This window comes from Chiloscyllium plagiosum, unplaced genomic scaffold (genome assembly GCF_037043375.1).
Source record: "Chiloscyllium plagiosum isolate Xiang-an unplaced genomic scaffold, Cpla_swu_hap1 HiC_scaffold_36, whole genome shotgun sequence".
Taxonomy (NCBI): domain Eukaryota; kingdom Metazoa; phylum Chordata; class Chondrichthyes; order Orectolobiformes; family Hemiscylliidae; genus Chiloscyllium; species Chiloscyllium plagiosum.
The window spans coordinates 3,115,781-3,132,037 of record NW_028270174.1 but is presented as its reverse complement, the minus strand read 5'-3'; the positions used below and the strand labels follow the sequence as shown (position 1 = coordinate 3,132,037).

General features: G+C 42.0%; 1 protein-coding gene across 2 annotated transcripts in view; it reads right to left on the bottom strand.

Annotated features, from left to right (window-relative positions):
• Positions 1-16,257, bottom strand: part of pkd2 (polycystic kidney disease 2) — a 32,104-nt gene that overhangs the window by 7,274 nt on the left and 8,573 nt on the right. For both annotated transcript variants that reach the window (XM_043674498.2, XM_087979865.1), the window contains exons 3-10: positions 13,119-13,252; positions 11,997-12,247; positions 10,780-11,004; positions 5,803-6,031; positions 5,067-5,237; positions 2,180-2,361; positions 1,226-1,346; positions 498-596 (exon numbers count right to left, since the gene is read on the bottom strand). In XM_043674498.2, the coding sequence (XP_043530433.2) occupies positions 498-596; positions 1,226-1,346; positions 2,180-2,361; positions 5,067-5,237; positions 5,803-6,031; positions 10,780-11,004; positions 11,997-12,247; positions 13,119-13,252 (1,412 nt within the window). The remainder of the gene's footprint in view (positions 1-497; positions 597-1,225; positions 1,347-2,179; positions 2,362-5,066; positions 5,238-5,802; positions 6,032-10,779; positions 11,005-11,996; positions 12,248-13,118; positions 13,253-16,257) is intronic.

Sequence of the window (16,257 nt, the reverse complement as noted above, 5' to 3'; positions counted from 1 at the left end):
TGCCCTGAGGGTAGGAATTCCAGGATTTTGATCCAGTGACAGTGAAGGAATGGTAATATATTTCCAAGTCAGGATGGCAAGTGGTTTGGAGGGAAACTTGCAGGGGGTGATGTCCCCATCTATCTGCTGCGCTGTCTGTCCAGATGGTAGTCGCCGTGGGTTTAGAAAGTGCTGCCTAAGGATTTTTGATGCATTTCTTAGTTAGGAGAGTGACAGGTTCTGGAGCTATTGCCAGAATGATGTCAGGGTCCATAGGCTTTGCACCCTTAACAGCCAAGTAATGATATCAGTAGGCCGTCGCTTCCTTTGTGTTTTGTAAATTATTACTAGGATTACAAACTTGAACACATTGTAAGGCAGCAATATATTAAGTGGCCAGATGACATTCTCAATCACAAACACAATCATTAAACCCTACAACTATGTCCACTAATGCACAAAACAATGTGGTTTTCTACTGAAGCAAAGCCACATTATAACAAAAAACAAACCAATACCTTCTTGATAAGGTCAGTGAGTTCCATCTCATTTTTCTGCTGAGCCATATCAGATTTCACTTCAGAGTAGGTGTCGTTAATAATGGCCAAAAACACGTTCTGGTGAAATGAACAGAAATCAAGTGAAAGACAAAATCTCAAGTAGAAATAAAACTAAATTATAAATGGAAACAATTTGTTTCACAATATGTTAGCAAATCGCCTTGGCATTGCTCACGGGGAGTCAGCAACATTAGAATGTCAGGAGTATTATGAACAGTGCTCCCCTAAGAACCTGAATATTTGAAAACCTAGGACTGCTACCCACTCTCCTCCAAACAGCAGAAGTATATATTAAGGATTGGGCTATTTTTACAAACTGAGAGATACTAAGAGTTATTAAAGCCTGGTCTTTGTAATAATCTTGCCTGTTGTGAAGTTTGAAGCTTAAGGTAACTCTTGATAGAACTGCATTTGAACCCAGTGTATAAAGTATTAATTCAGATGGAATGATGATTCCAATGAATTTGACCCCAACTAACTTCTCCTGACTGGATCAGCACCCGATTAGCAGCCAAAGGCCACGCACTGGCAGACTTTGAGGCAGCATCAGAGTAGATATTCACACATGTAAAGATGGGTCTTGTAGTAACAGAAAATAATAAAACTAACCAAGAATGTTGCAAGTAGCATATTCGGATTTTTTTAAATATATACTTCCTTCAGGGATGACTGCATTTATGACTCACCAAGAGAATAAAGAAAACGAAGAACACAAAAGTGACAAAATAAACTGGTCCCAGAATCCGGTCAGCTTCTTCAATTTTGGCAAAATCAAAATCTCCCAAAATGATGCGAAATTGAGTAAAACTACAAAAAAGGGATAGAAAAAGAAAAAAGAGAATAGGAGAGAAAAATATTAGTTTTGGCCACTTTTATTTCTCTGCCACCTCCACCTACATTTGATATCAATGAGGAATAGATAAATAAGACAGAATATATTTTTGACAAGGGAGATCATTTCTCCATTGTTGTAATTTATTTGTACAATGAGTTTTATTGAATAGTACATAGTCAAAAATTGTCATTTTCTATGACAAATATTCCAATCTCAATATCTACATAGGCTACATTAGCACAGACACACACTAACTCGAAGTACCAGGGAATGTTGCTAGAGTCGCAACTAGCTAAAGCGCCCTTTTCTTTAAAATATTCAGAAGCAGACAATAGTCCCATTTTGTCAAATACAGCACAGATTTATAGATCCAAACAGATGGATATTTACAGATGGAGGGAGACCTGGAGGACCCAGGATACAAAAACAGTGGAACAAAATATCAATCACTGTTTTATTTCAGGGAATCTTGTTAATCCATGAACCCGAATCAAGTTATTGCATAAAAGACCTGTGGAGAATTTTAAATTTAAGTTAACAACCAGGAAATATTGGTGAGAGTGCCCAGAGTAAGACAGACCAGTCCCAAATGAGTAAAAGACAGATGAGAGTGAAAGATCTTGCATGCACATATGAAAAAAAGCATGTAAAATGGTGACCCATCTAGAATGTTGTATTTCTAGATGGGTCGACACAGAAAAAGAAACACAAAATGTAGAAGAAAATATAAAACAAGTTATGATTTTGAACTCTCCATCTGAGTCAGACTCATATTCCCATTCTTGGCTAAAAATAAGACACTTACATGCAAGTGTGGAAAGTGTTGAAGTCATCAACCTGAGGGCCAAAGACTAGGTATGCCAACTGAGCGTAAGCCAAGAAAACAATAAAAAACATGATGGCAAATCCTATAATGTCTTTGGCACAGCGAGACATGGTAGAAGACAACTGTGTCATGGTCTTATTGATACTAATAAATTTGAAGATCTGTGAAAATAAAAGTTTAGGTCATAAATCCATTTCACTTAATTTAACTCAAGTGTACTGCAAACCTTAAATGGCATCTCCCCATTAATAACTGCTGACTGAAGCAGCAAATGTCATAGAATACAAGTATATCATTAGTGTCAAGGATTCCAGTAGTGCAGTGGTAATGTCCCTACCTCTCAACCAGTAGGCACAGGTTCAAGTCACAGAGATGCGCTATAGGTATGTCATAAAATGTCTGAATAGGTTGATTAGAAACATCTATCACTGTTCCCTTACTGTCACTGTCGGATAGGACAGAGTCAGCATGGATTTATGAAGGGGAAATCATGCTTGACTAATCTTCTTGAATTTTTTGAGGATGTAACTCTGAAGATGGACAAGGGAGATCCGGTAGATGTAGTGTACCTGGACTTTCAGAAAGCTTTTGATAAAGTCCCACACAGGAGGTGAGTGAGTAAAATTAGGGCGCATGGTATTGGGGGCAAAGTACTAGATTGGATTGAAAATTGGTTGGCTGATAGGAAACAAAGGGTAGTGATAAACAGCTCCATTTCGGAATGGCAGGCAGTGACCAGTGGGGTACCGCAGGGATCCGTGCTGGGACCGCAGCTTTTTACAATATATGTTAATAATATAGAAGATGGTATCAGCAATAACATTAGCAAATTTGCTGATGATACAAAGCTGGGTGGCAGGGTGAAATGTGATGAGGATGTTAGAAGATTACAGGGTGACCTGGACAAGTTAGGTGAGTGGGCAGATGCAGTTTAATGTGGATAAATGTATGGTTACCCACTTTGGTAGCAAGAACAGGAAGGCAGATTACCACCTCAATGGAATCAATTTAGGTAAAGGGGCAGTACAGAGAGATCTGGGTGTTCTTGTACACCAGTCAATGAAGGCAAGCATGCAGGTACAGCAGGTAGTGAAGAAGGCTAATAGCATGCTGGCCTTCATAACAAGAGGAATTGAGTATAGAAGCAAAGAGGTGCTTCTGCAGCTGTACAGGGCCCTGGTGAGACCACACCTGGAGTACTGTGTGCAGTTCTGGTCTCCAAATTTGAGGAAAGACATTCTGGCTATTGAGGGAGTGCAGCATATGTTCACGAGGTCAATTCCTGGAATGGCGGGATTACCTTACACTAAAAGACTGAAGCGACTGGGCTTATATACCCTTGAGTTTAGAAGACAGAGGGGATCTGATTGAGACGTATAAGATTATGAAAGGATTGGACACTCTGGCAGCAGGAAACATGTTTCCGCTGATGGGTGAGTGCCGAACCAGAGGACACAGCTTAAAAATACAGGGTAGACCATTTAGGACAGAGATGAGGAGAAACTTCTTCACCCAGAGAGTGGTGGCTGTGTGGAATGGTCTGCCCCAGAGGGCAGTGGAGGCCCAGTCCCTAGATTCATTTAAGAAAGAGTTGGATAGAGCTCTCAAAGATAGTGGAATCAAGGGTTATGGAGATAAGGCAGGAAGAGGATACTGATTAGGAATGATCAGCCATGATCATATTGAATGGTGGTGTAGGCTCGAAGGGCTGAATGGTCAACTCCTGCACCTATTGTCTATTGTCACTGAGTCAAATTCTGGAATTCTCTCCCTCACGACATTGTGCATCTGCTTACAGGGTCTGCAGCAGTTCCAGAAGGCAGCTCATCACCGCCTTCTCAAGGGCAACTAGGGATGGGCAATAAATGTGGGCCCACCAGCAATGCCCAGATCCTCTGAACAAGTGAAGAAAAAGACCAGGATTTGGCCATTCTGTCCCCAAGTCTGCTCTATCATTCAGTCTAACCACATTCGCTCCAGACCTTGCTAATACCCTTAAAACAAATAAACAAAAATGAATCTCAGGATTGAGTTTTAATTGCTTCCCATAAACTCACTGGAGGGAAAAGTGTTCCACATTTTCATTCACCTTTATGTGAAGTGCTTCCTAACATCAACCTTGGGTTGAGCTTTAAATTTAAAGTCCCATGACAGAGTAAGTAGTTTCTCTGTATCTATTCCACGAAATCATTTAATTGTCTCAAACACTTCAGCTGAATCACCCGTCACCCAGTTATGGAAGTAATGTTGTAATAATATCACTGGACTCATACTTGAGAAAACCAAGTTAATACACTGAGTCATCAGTTCAAATCCCATAGCAGCACCACAGGAAAGGTACATTCAGTTAATAAATTTGGTCTCTGACAGTGAAACCCATCTGGTTGACTGATGTAATTAAGCGACAGAAACCCGATTGTCCTTACCAGGCCTGGCCTACATGATTCCAGACAAACTGCAATTTGGCTGATGCTTAACTGTCTTCTGAAATGGCCCTAGTGAGACACTCAGTTCAATCAGGAATGGGCAATAAATGCTCACTTTGTCAAAGATGGCAATGTCCAATGAAAGAACAAACTTAAAAAATACAGTATTCATCCAGCTCCCACCCTTTCAAGAGCAATGACTCCTGTATGAATGAAAATACAACCATGAAGTGGGGTTAGTAACCTATCGCCATGTGGGCCAAATTATAGTTGTCTTTTACCATCTTATACCCACCCTCATAGTTCACTATCCACATTTAAACATAATCCTTATTACAACTTAATTGAAAATAAATGAAATCAGGAAGTTAGGAGTTTAAAAAGTTGATCAAGGAACTTAATTTGGATGTTCAAGTTGTATAACCTGGCTGTATACATACCTTAATCCATACAAAAAATATAACCATTGCTGCCATATTGTTAAACTGAATCTGCCAATAAGCTAAAGATTCAAGATTGGGGTATGAATTCTGGTTCTCAAGCGACTCTCCCAAAAGCTCATTAACTATTGATGTGCGATAGATATTGATGCAAATTGCTATCAAGGATAACTGGAAAACAAGAAATTAAAACAATTACTAAACCATTGAGTCAACATCACAAAGTTATACAACTTGAGTCAAGCAATGCTTATTTGGGATGAGGACGGGAGGGTACAAGAACCCAACATTAGAAGTTATGGTAATCCTCATTGAGCACTCAACCAACACAAGATCCATGTGTGCAGTACCACTATATAGGGTGGCAGGAGGAGGAGGAGGAGGACGAGGAGGAGGAGGAGGAGGAGGAGTTAATTGTTTTAAGGTACAATATTGCACAACTGTGGAGACAAGATATGCAAGAATGCCTCATATACTTTTCCAGGTCCCAGAAATAAAGGCCTGAGAAACTAGCAGGGGCCAGAATTTCCTATGTTAAAACAGTGACTACACTTTGCCAGCTGTAAAGTGCTTCGACATCCTGAGATCTATTAAAATGTAAGGTTTTCTCGTTTCTATAAGTAATGTTGCTGGCAGAAGGTCTTTCTTTCATTTAGCTAGTAATGTTAGTTAGTAATTTTGGAGGTTCCAGCACAAAATGCTGCAAAATAGTTTCTTTCCATGGATGGACACTTACCACAATAATCACAACATCCAAACAGTTCCAAACGCTCTTGAAGTAACATAACTTGTGAATATAGATCTCCAGAATCTCCTCAATTATGTAGTAAAATATGAAAATACAGAAGGCAAGTTCACAAGCTGCCAGGAAATAGTCAAATGAGGATACATAGCGAATGAGTTTCACTGTCTGAAACTGCCATGATGAAAGAGCCCCGCCTGTTGCTGGAAATTCAACCACCAACCTAGGCAAGTGGGACAAAAAGATCATTTTTGAAAGATAGGACTAACATCACTTAATTCCTGATTTAACAGAGATTACATTAAAACAAAGTACATACAACAAATTGTGAATGGTCAAGATACATCACACGGCCCACACAGTTAGATGTCGGATGAATAAAAGGTTAGAACTATCTAAAGCAAGTTCCCTGATTTCCCTCGATTATTCTGGACTACTGCCTGCAATTTTGGTTCTTTTACATAAAGGAAGGATATATTTGCATTGGAAGCAATTTACGGAGGGTGAACCAGCCTTAATCCTGGGATGATGGGGTGGTCTATCGGGTTTCAACTCACTGGAGTTTAGAAGAACAAGAAGTGATTTATTGAAACTAGATTCCAAGAAGCTGAGATAAGATCAAGGATGGAAAAATGTTTCCTTTCATAGGAGGGGCACAGATTTAAAATAAGGAGTTTCACGTTGAAGACAGCAATGAGAAGGAATGTATTTTCTGTCAGGAGATGAACAATTTTCAGCATCACCTTTCGTGCAGTGAGCAGTAGAGGCTGGGTCATAAAATACATTCAAAACTGAGTTAGATAGACTTTTGAATGAGAAGGAAGAGAAGGATCATGGGACACAGACAGGAAAGTGGAGTCAAGGCCACAACTCGATCCTGATGATACTGAATAGAGAAGCAGGTCCCAGGTTTGATGAGATTGACAGCCTAAGCCTGATCCCATTCCTTCAGATCTTATGTAATCAGACACAATTAACTGAAAGAATACACTGTCAAAATTCAAAATGCTCTCTGGCAATTAGGTATATTACCAACTTGAAAACAAAATGAACTTTCTGCAAATATCATTTGCTGCTTTTGGTTGAAGTGACAAATAGCTGAATAATTGCCATATGAGGGAGAGGTTTGTTGTGAACTGCATTTTCATTGAGGAATCAGAGCAACCCCTAGAAAAATGGTGCCACCAGGTATTCCAACCACCCCTCCAAGAGGGCCTAACAGGGCAGAAAATTAGGAGGATTCCTGCAGAAATTCCAGATCATGATATATTGTAGAAGCCAATCTTATTTGACCATACTCAATAATTTTACGGAAGGGAACAATCTTGCCTACAAAGCACCTAAGGAACATATACACAATTCTAAAGGTGGTTGCTGGGCCACTGTTTTTCTACCCACAGATGCTGCCAGAACTGCTGAGCTTCTCCAGCATAGTTTGCTTTCGATCACCAACATCCACACACCTTTGTTTTTCTCTCTAAGAAACATGAACAGCAGCATTGCCAATATTTTCAATCACTTCATCAAGATTCCAAATGTGCTCGATGTATATTCACTTCTTTGTGTTTCTTCACAGCTGTCACCTTCTGGTTTAGGTCAGAGACCACATGACACCAGGATATAGCCCAACAACTTTATTTGAAATCTCTTCACCTGATGAAGCAGCAGCACTCCGAAAGCTTGTCAAATAAATCTGTTGGACTATAACCTGGTGTCGTGTGTCTTCTGACCTTGTCCATCCAATCCAACACCAGCACCTCCACATCACACTTTCTGATTTCTCATACTTGTAGATATTAAAAAGACCTCCATTTCACTTAATACTTACTTGAGGTCCCATGATTAACCTGCATTTAGACTAACCTTAGCTTTTGTTACAAAAGGCAGAAAATTTTATAATAATTTGAACTAAGCCTTGTTTTTAAAAATATCCAACTTCTACTTTAACCCCTTCCCTAACGTCAGAAAATGAATGTACGTCCTCTTCAAACTTTGTTACTTATAATTTAAATTATGCAAAACTGATGATTTTTGTTCAATTAAATTTGGATTAGAGTGGCGCTGGAAAAGCACAGCAGTTCAGGCAGCATCCGAGGAGCAGGGAAATCGACGTTTCGGGCAAAAGCCCTTCATCAGGAAAGAGGCAGAGTGCCTGAAGGGTGGAAAGATAAATGAAAGGGGGGTTGGGGTGGAGTGAAAGTAGCATAGAGTACAATAGGTGAATGGCGGTGGGGATGAAGGTGATAGGCCAGAGAGGAGGGTGGAGTGGATAGGTGGGAAGGAAGATAGGTAGGTAGCACAAGTCATGGGGACAGTGCTGAGCTGGAAGTTTGGAACTGGGGTGAGGTGGGGGAAAGGGGAAATGAGGAAACTGGTGAAGTCCACATTGATGCCCTGGGGTTGAAGTGTTCTGATCCGGAAGATGAGGCGTTCTTCCTCCAGGCGTCTGGTGGTGAGGAAGCAGCAGTGAAGGAGGCCCAGGATCTCCAGTCCTCGGCTGACTGGGAGAGGGAGTTGAAATGTTGGGCCACAGGGTGGTGTGCTTGATTGGTGCGGGTGTCCCAGAGATGTTCCCTAAAGCGCTCTGCTAGGAGGCATCCAGTCTCCCCAATGTAGAGGAGACCGCATCGGGAGCGACGGATACAATAAATGATATTGGTGGATGTGCAGGTAAAACTCTGATGGATGTGGAAGGCTCCTTTGGGGCCTTGGATGGAGGTGAGGGAGGAGGTGTAGGCACAGGTTTTGCAATTCCTGCTGTGGCAGGGGAAAGTGCCAGGACGGGAGGGTGGGTTGTTGGGGGGCGTGGACCTGACCAGGTAGTCACGGAGGGAACGGTCTTTGCGGAAGGCGGAAAAGGGTGGGGAGGGAAATATATCCCTGGTGGTGGGGTCCGTTTGGAGGTGGTGGAAATGTCAGCGGATGATTTGGTTTATGCGAAAGTTGGTAGGGTGGAAGGTGAGCACCAGGGGGATTCTGTCCTTGTTACGGTTGGAGGGGTGGGGTCTGAGGGCAGAGGTGCGGGATGTGGACTAGATGCCTTGGAGGGCATCTTTAACCACGTGGGAAGGGAAATTCCGGTCTCTAAAGAAGGAGGCCATCTGGTGTGTTCAGTGGTGGAACTGGTCCTCCTGGGAGCAAATATGGCGGAGGCAGAGGAATTGGGAATACGGGATGGCATTTTTGCAGGAGGTAGGGTAGGAAGAGGTGTAATCCAGGTAGCTGTGGGAGTTGGTGGGTTTGTAAAAAATGTCGGTGTCCAGTCGGTTGTCATTAATGGAGATGGAGAAGTCCAGGAAGGGAAGGGAGGTGTCAGAGATGGTCCAGGTAAATTTAAGGTCAGGGTGGAATGTGTTGGTGAAATTGATGAATTGCTCAACCTCTTCGCGGGAGCACGAGGTGGCGCCGATGCAGTCATCAATGTAGCGGAGGAAGAGGTGGGGAGTTGTGCCGGTGTAACTATGGAAAATGGAATGTTCTACGTAGTAAAAGAGACAGGCATAGCTGGGGCCCATATGTGTGCCCATGGCTACCCCTTTTGTCTGGAGGAAGTGGGAGGATTCGAAGGAGAAATTGTTAAGGGTGAGGACCAGTTCGGCCAAACGAATGAGAGTGTCAGTGGAAAGGTACTGTTGGGGACGTCGGGAGAGGAAAAAAACGGAGAGCTTGGAGGCCCTGGTCATGGCGGATAGAGGTGTAGAGGGACTGGATATCCATGGTGAAGATGAGGCGTTGGGGGCTGGGGCAACGGATGTCTTGGAGGTGGTGGAAAGCATGGGTGGTGTCTCGAACGTATGTGGTGAGTTCCTGGACTAGGGGAGATAGGACAGTGTCGAGGTAGGTAGAGATGAGTTCAGTGGGGCAGGAGCATGCTGAGACAATGGGTCGGCCAGGGTGGTCAGGCTTGTGGATCTTGGGAAGGAGGTAGAACCGGGCAGTGCGGGATTCCCGGACTATGAGGTTGGAAGCTGTGGGTGGGAGATCTCCTGAGGTGATGAGGTTCTGTATGGTCTGGAAGATGATGGTTTGGTGATGGAGGGTGGGGTCATGGTCGAGGGGGCAGTAGGAGGAGGTCTCCTACAGCACATATTTTTTTTTATTACAAACCCACCGACTCCCACAGCTACCTGGATTACACCTCTTCCTACCCTACCTCCTGCAAAAATGCCATCCCGTATTCCCAATTCCTCCGCCTCCGCCGTATCTGCTCCCAGGAGGACCAGTTCCACCACAGAACACACCTTCTTTAGAGACTGCAATTTCCCTTCCCACGTGGTTAAAGATGCCCTCCAAGGCATCTCGTCCACATCCCGCACCTCTGCCCTCAGACCCCACCCCTCCAACCGCAACAAGGACAGAAACCCCCTGGTGCTCACCTTCCACCCTACCAACCTTCGCATAAACCAAATCATCCAATGACATTTCCACCACCTCCAAACAGACCCCACCACAAGGGATATATTTCCCTCCCCATCCCTTTCCACCTTCCGCAAAGACCGTTCCCTCCGTGACTACCTGGTTAGGCTCACACCCCCCAACAACCACCCTCCCGTCCTGGCATCTTCCACTGCCACCGCAGGAATTGCAAAACCTGCGCCCACACCTCCTCCCTCACGTCATCCAAGGCCCCAAAGGAGCCTTCCACATCTATCAAAGTTTGTCCTCGGATGCTGCCTGAACTGCTGTGCTTTTCCAGCACCACACTAATCCAGAATCTGGTTTTCAGCATCTGCAGTCATTGCTTTTACCTTAGATTAAACTTGTTCAATTCCAAATAATGCTGACATATCATTTATAGCAATAAACCAAACTGCAGAGCATAACACAGGTACAAAGACATTTTCCTTAAATATAGCAGAATTTCACGTCCTGTAAAAGTCAGGACACAGTTTTCTTTTACAAAAGAAAAGCCACTGAGTTTGAGGTTTCCTGCATATGACAAACAAGAAAAGCATTTAAAACTTGTCATACCTGATCACACAAAACAAGTTAATGTTAGCATTGTAGACGGAGAAAGTAATGAACACAACCCTGGTGCCTCGATCAAGCCAGAGGTTCTCTTTCAGCAGTTTTAACTTTGTCATTGTCTCATCTCTATTCCTTGCCAGGTCCAGGTAATATCCAGCTCCACTGTAGGTCGCAATTAACCCCCAGTAACGGGTCTCTTTCAAATCTTCTTCACTTGTATAAATCCAGCTGGTTTATTTTGCAAAGAGAAGTGAAATAATTACCTCAAAAAATCTGATTGCAACAGAACGTGTAAAACTTAAAGTACACTTTCACATAATTCATTGAAGCAGCCATTCTTTGCAAGTGACCAAGGATTGTGTTTCAGACTTTTTGACTACAGAAGATATCACAATTGACTCTGATATCACCTACAACAAATTGCCACAAAATTACTCTTTCTTAGATCAAGAAACAACAAATAACAGCAACAATACTTGTTAAGTATTTTTGGTGCCCAAACTGCTTTCAGCATCACAGTGCCTGAGCTACTGCCTGGCTGAGATCAGTCAATTCAGTCCAGGCACAGAAATCAAATCTGGAAGTCGGCAAAGTATGGTTACACTGACCCAATGTGATTATTTGAAAGTGATAGTGAATTATCTTAACTGATTAACTGGAAGAATTAGAACCAGCTGATAGACGGCAACGTAATGGAACTTGTGTGTCAGTGGAGCCCATGTTTTGATCCCCACAGAGGAAGCCGAAATGGAAAGTGATCCCATGCTCCCAAGAGAAATTGTACCACGACAGGGGTGAGTCAGTAACAGGACAGCACCACAGTAAACCCAACTCTCCAACTCATTCCAATTAAGGTTATAGACTACTGCATTTCCCTTTGTTTCCTTCTCTGAAATATTTAGGGTGTCAACGCATTTTGCTGCAAATGCAGTCAAAGCACAAATTAAATTCATATGCTAAGCACAAAACCTCTCATACAGGATAATGCTGACAGGGAGAACAGTCAAAGTGATTGCATCACCACTAGTGCAAATGCCAAATGTTCCATTAAGAAAATTAAAAATCAGATCCAAACAACTTCTCACAGCTGCCCAGCAGACGTCATTGTCATTTCAAGATTATGTTTTCCATTGTGCAGTACAGTATTTCAGACAGTCATCACTCATTATGAAGAATTTTCACAAAACTATAGCAGAAATTAAAAATAAAATGATACATACGCTGTTTTAGCCATCAGGCCAAATGGTGATGTATCTTCATTTGCAACTGAATAGACATCATAGCATTCCTTGATTTCATCTTTCAGATCTTCATGTATTTTACATGATTCATTCTTCACTTTCAGCTGCCTTATGCGAGGCACTCCCAAAAGCAGATTTTCATAGTAAATGAAGCTTCTGTTCTCAGCCAGTGTTTCATTATTATACCACACATCCCAATACAGCCCATCTAACAAAGGGCCTTCTGCGAACTAGGAAAGATGATATTTAACAAACACACACTGGATTATTCCCAATCATCTGTGAAATGTATCAATACCTAAAGGGTCTTTTGAAAGTATATATGCATGCTTTACTTTGAATCTGTAATTTCAAATGAAGACTCTTCCAGCTCCCCTCACTTCAGCACCCCCCCCCCCCCAACGACCACTATATGTTGACCCAGAGGGCTGTTGGAGAGTGAATTTAGGTGGACTCAGGATGCTATTGGGGAGTAAATTTGAGGATTTTGACCCAGCATCAATGAAGTGATGCAGTTCCAATTCAAAATGGGATAAGGGGACTTCCAGGAAGTAGTGATCCCATGCATCTGCTGCTCTAATCCTTCCTTAGTTTTATTATTGCAGTCTCTCTCAAACCTGGCTTCCAGATGCTATATTTGTCAAACATCTTTATCAATATTTTCCATCACAAAAATCCAGGTTATTACCTTATAGTAGACAGAAACTATTCACCAAATAGCCATATGTTTTGTTATTTAAATTCTGTAATACTTCTCAACATATCTTTCCTCAGACATCCTCCAATTTTGTTTTATTAAGGGAGGTTTTTAAAAAGTTTTTTTAAATTGCTTTTTTTAAAAAAGCTATTCCAACCCCACTTCCAACAAATAGAAAACCCCTTGGTTAATGACAAAGGCACTTCAAAAAGGCATCTACCTCTAGTTTTCTTGCAATAAAACAACACTTTGATATACCCAACTTACAGTAACTTTAAAACTAAGGCCACCAGATAATCTGCAATATAAACACATACAAGTACTAGAATATGAATCATGGTTCATTACGCTTTGTGGTTGTATTTTAACTCCTTACATTTAAAGTATTCAAACTGCAACAGTACCTTCCAGAAATCATCCATGTTGGACACACTTCTGAAGTTGGTGTTTTCATTTTTGGAAAAGGGAGTATCTAGGAAGAGACTGGCCATGACTTTGGTATAGTAGTACATATTGGAGCTGACCATTCCATAGGTCACTGTAACACAAGTGTAAACATATGTGGAAACTTTGTTACAAATGTTCATTCTGGAGATTTTAAGGCATATAAACATTTTCAACCAGTCGGGGTTCTCATGACAGTGCACATGAATACAGTGATGTACAAGTTTAAGTAACTGGGACTGTTGAATTGGAGTATTTTAGCGGCTCAATATCAAGTAGTAAGAAATTAACACAGACATACGCCAAGCACCCTCATTGCATAGGCTCCGCCATTCAAATGCATGGCTAATTTTATTGATTTATCTCCAGAATAAAACTTAACTGGAGCCCTAATCTATTTTAAAGGCTGCATGTAGTGGCACCTTCAGTCCCAGCTAGAATGGAGGCCATGTCTTATCTTTCCTCGGTCAATCACAAACAAAATTTGAAGTGAAATGCAAGATGCAAAAGGTTGGATATGAATTGCAAAGCAAGTTAGTTAAATTTATCTTTTCAAATTTCTTACTTCAAAACACCTAGGTGACAAATGGCAACATTTATCGCAAGAGCTAAAGAACTAAATGGCATTAAACCCATTTCTTAAAGAAACCTCACAGGCAATGTGAGTTAACGCCACAGGAAATTTCTTTTTTTTTTAAAAACTATTCATTACTAACTATTAACTATTTACATAAGGAAGGTGATAGCCTACTGGTATTATCACTGGACTATTAATCCAGAAATCCGGGTAATGCCTGGGGACCTGGGTTTAAATTCCACCAATGGCAGATGGTGGAATCTGAAACCAATAAAAATCATGCATTAAACGTCTAATGATCATATTTGGCTATCCTAAGAACATGTGCAGTTTGGAGTTTGCAAACTGTATCAACAGGAATTACAAACATCCTGAGAGAATACAAGAATTTCTTAGCTCTTCCCATAAGACAAACTTGGGATTTAATTCCAAATGTTATTTTAAGCAAGGGTTGGTCAACGGGAAATGCCCTTTTCTATTACAAACTGCCCAGGCAGACAGTAGTCATCTTGGTTCTTCTTTTCATGGGAAGGAAATTACATGTTTACTGTGAATTAATTGTCTTTGCTTGGTCATTCACTTTTATATTGGTTTTATATCAAGTTAGAAAACTTCCCCAACACACTCAGGCTTGAGGAAATTTTATGTTTGAACTTAAGAGCAGCACATTCAATAACGGCTTTAGCACGTAATTTATGGAAATTTTTGTTTGCTACGGATTGTATATGTCAGCAAACTCACCAGCAGAGCACAAAGATACATTTAGCATTTCAATGCTTCTGATTTCAAATATCTAGACCTTAAGCTCAGTAATGACAGGCCCCTTTCGAGTGCTTGCAGATCCCAAGACATCCCCAAGTCATGTCAATGTCCTAGCTCATGTTGAATGGCATTAAACCCATCTCTTAAAGAAACCTCAGGCAATGTGAGTAATGCCACAGGAATTTTTTTTTTAAAAACTATGCATTGCTAACTATTAACTATTCACATAAAGGAAGGTGATAGCCTACTGGTCTTATACCGGACTATTAATCCAGAAACCCAGGTAATATCCTGGGGACCTGAGTTTAAATTCTACCAATGGCAGATGGTGGAATTTGAAACCAATAAAAATCATGGATTAAACGTCTAATGGTGATAGTGAAACTGTTGCCAATTGTTGGAAAAACCCATCTGGATCACTAATGTCCTTTAGGGAAATCTGCCATCCTCACCTGGTCTAGCCAGTGTGAGATTTCAGGTCTATAGCAACAATAGTTGACTCTCAACTACCCTTGGGACAATTAGAGATAGACAATAAATACTAGCCTGGCCAGCTCTGCCCACATCCCATGCCAGCAAGAACAAGGCCAAACAATACATGCAAAAGTTTCACAATATACAGGCAGCCACCAGTTTCATATCAGCAAGAGATTTTGAATCCATAAACAATGAAACAAAGAAATTTGGTACAGAATGAAGAAATCAAAATTAGAATTAAAATCCCTACAGTGTGGAAACGGGCCCTTCAGCCCAACAAGGTGACACCGAGCCTCCGAAATGTAACCCATCCAGATCATTCCCCTATATTTATCCCTGTCTAATGCACCTAACCTCCACATCCCTGGACACTCTGAGCAATTTAGCATGGCCAATTCATCTAACCGGCACATCTTTGGATTGTGGGGGGAAACCGGAACACCCAGAGGAAACCCATGTAGACACGGGGAGAACGTGTAAACTCCACACACAGTCGCCCAAGGCTGGAATTGAACCCCGGTCCCTGGTGCTGTGAGGCAGCAGCGCTAACCACTGAGCCACAGTGTTGTCCCAAAACGAGGAAGGGATGTCAAACTTTATTATAAAGTAAGCAGTTAGATCACGGAATCCTTTGCTGTATGGAGCAGGCCATTCGCCCATCAACTCCACACCGACCCCCTGAAGAGCATCCCATACACACCCACCCTTCTCAACCCTGAATTTCCCATGGCTAATCCACCTAACCTGCACATCCCGGCACAGTATCAGCAATTTAGCATGACCAAACCACCTAACCGGCACATCCTTAGACTGTGGGAGGAAACACGCAGAGACGTTTAAAATCCATACAATCGCCCGAGGTTGGAATCAAACCTGGGTCCCTGGCGCCATGAGCCAACAGGGCTAACCACTGAGCCACCCTGCGTTATAACTCAGCTACAGCACTTCCTATATCTCTGGGCATTACAATTTCTAAGAAAGTCATGGCCTTGGAGAAGCTGCAGAGGAAAGTTACTGTCAAGAGTGTGGTGATGGAAAAGCACAGCAGGTCAGGCAGCATCCGAGGAGCAGGAGAATCGACATTTTGGGCAAAAGCCCAGCATCTGCACTCCTCACTTTCGCCTAGAGGAAGGTTACTGACACTTGGGATGAGGGACTTCATCTGGGCAGAGTACAGAAACTGGGATTGTTTCCTTCAGAGCAGAGAATCCCAGAAGCAAAAAATAATCAACATTAAAGGGGTATTAATGGAAGCAATGTGAGAAACTTCCCTTTCGGAGATC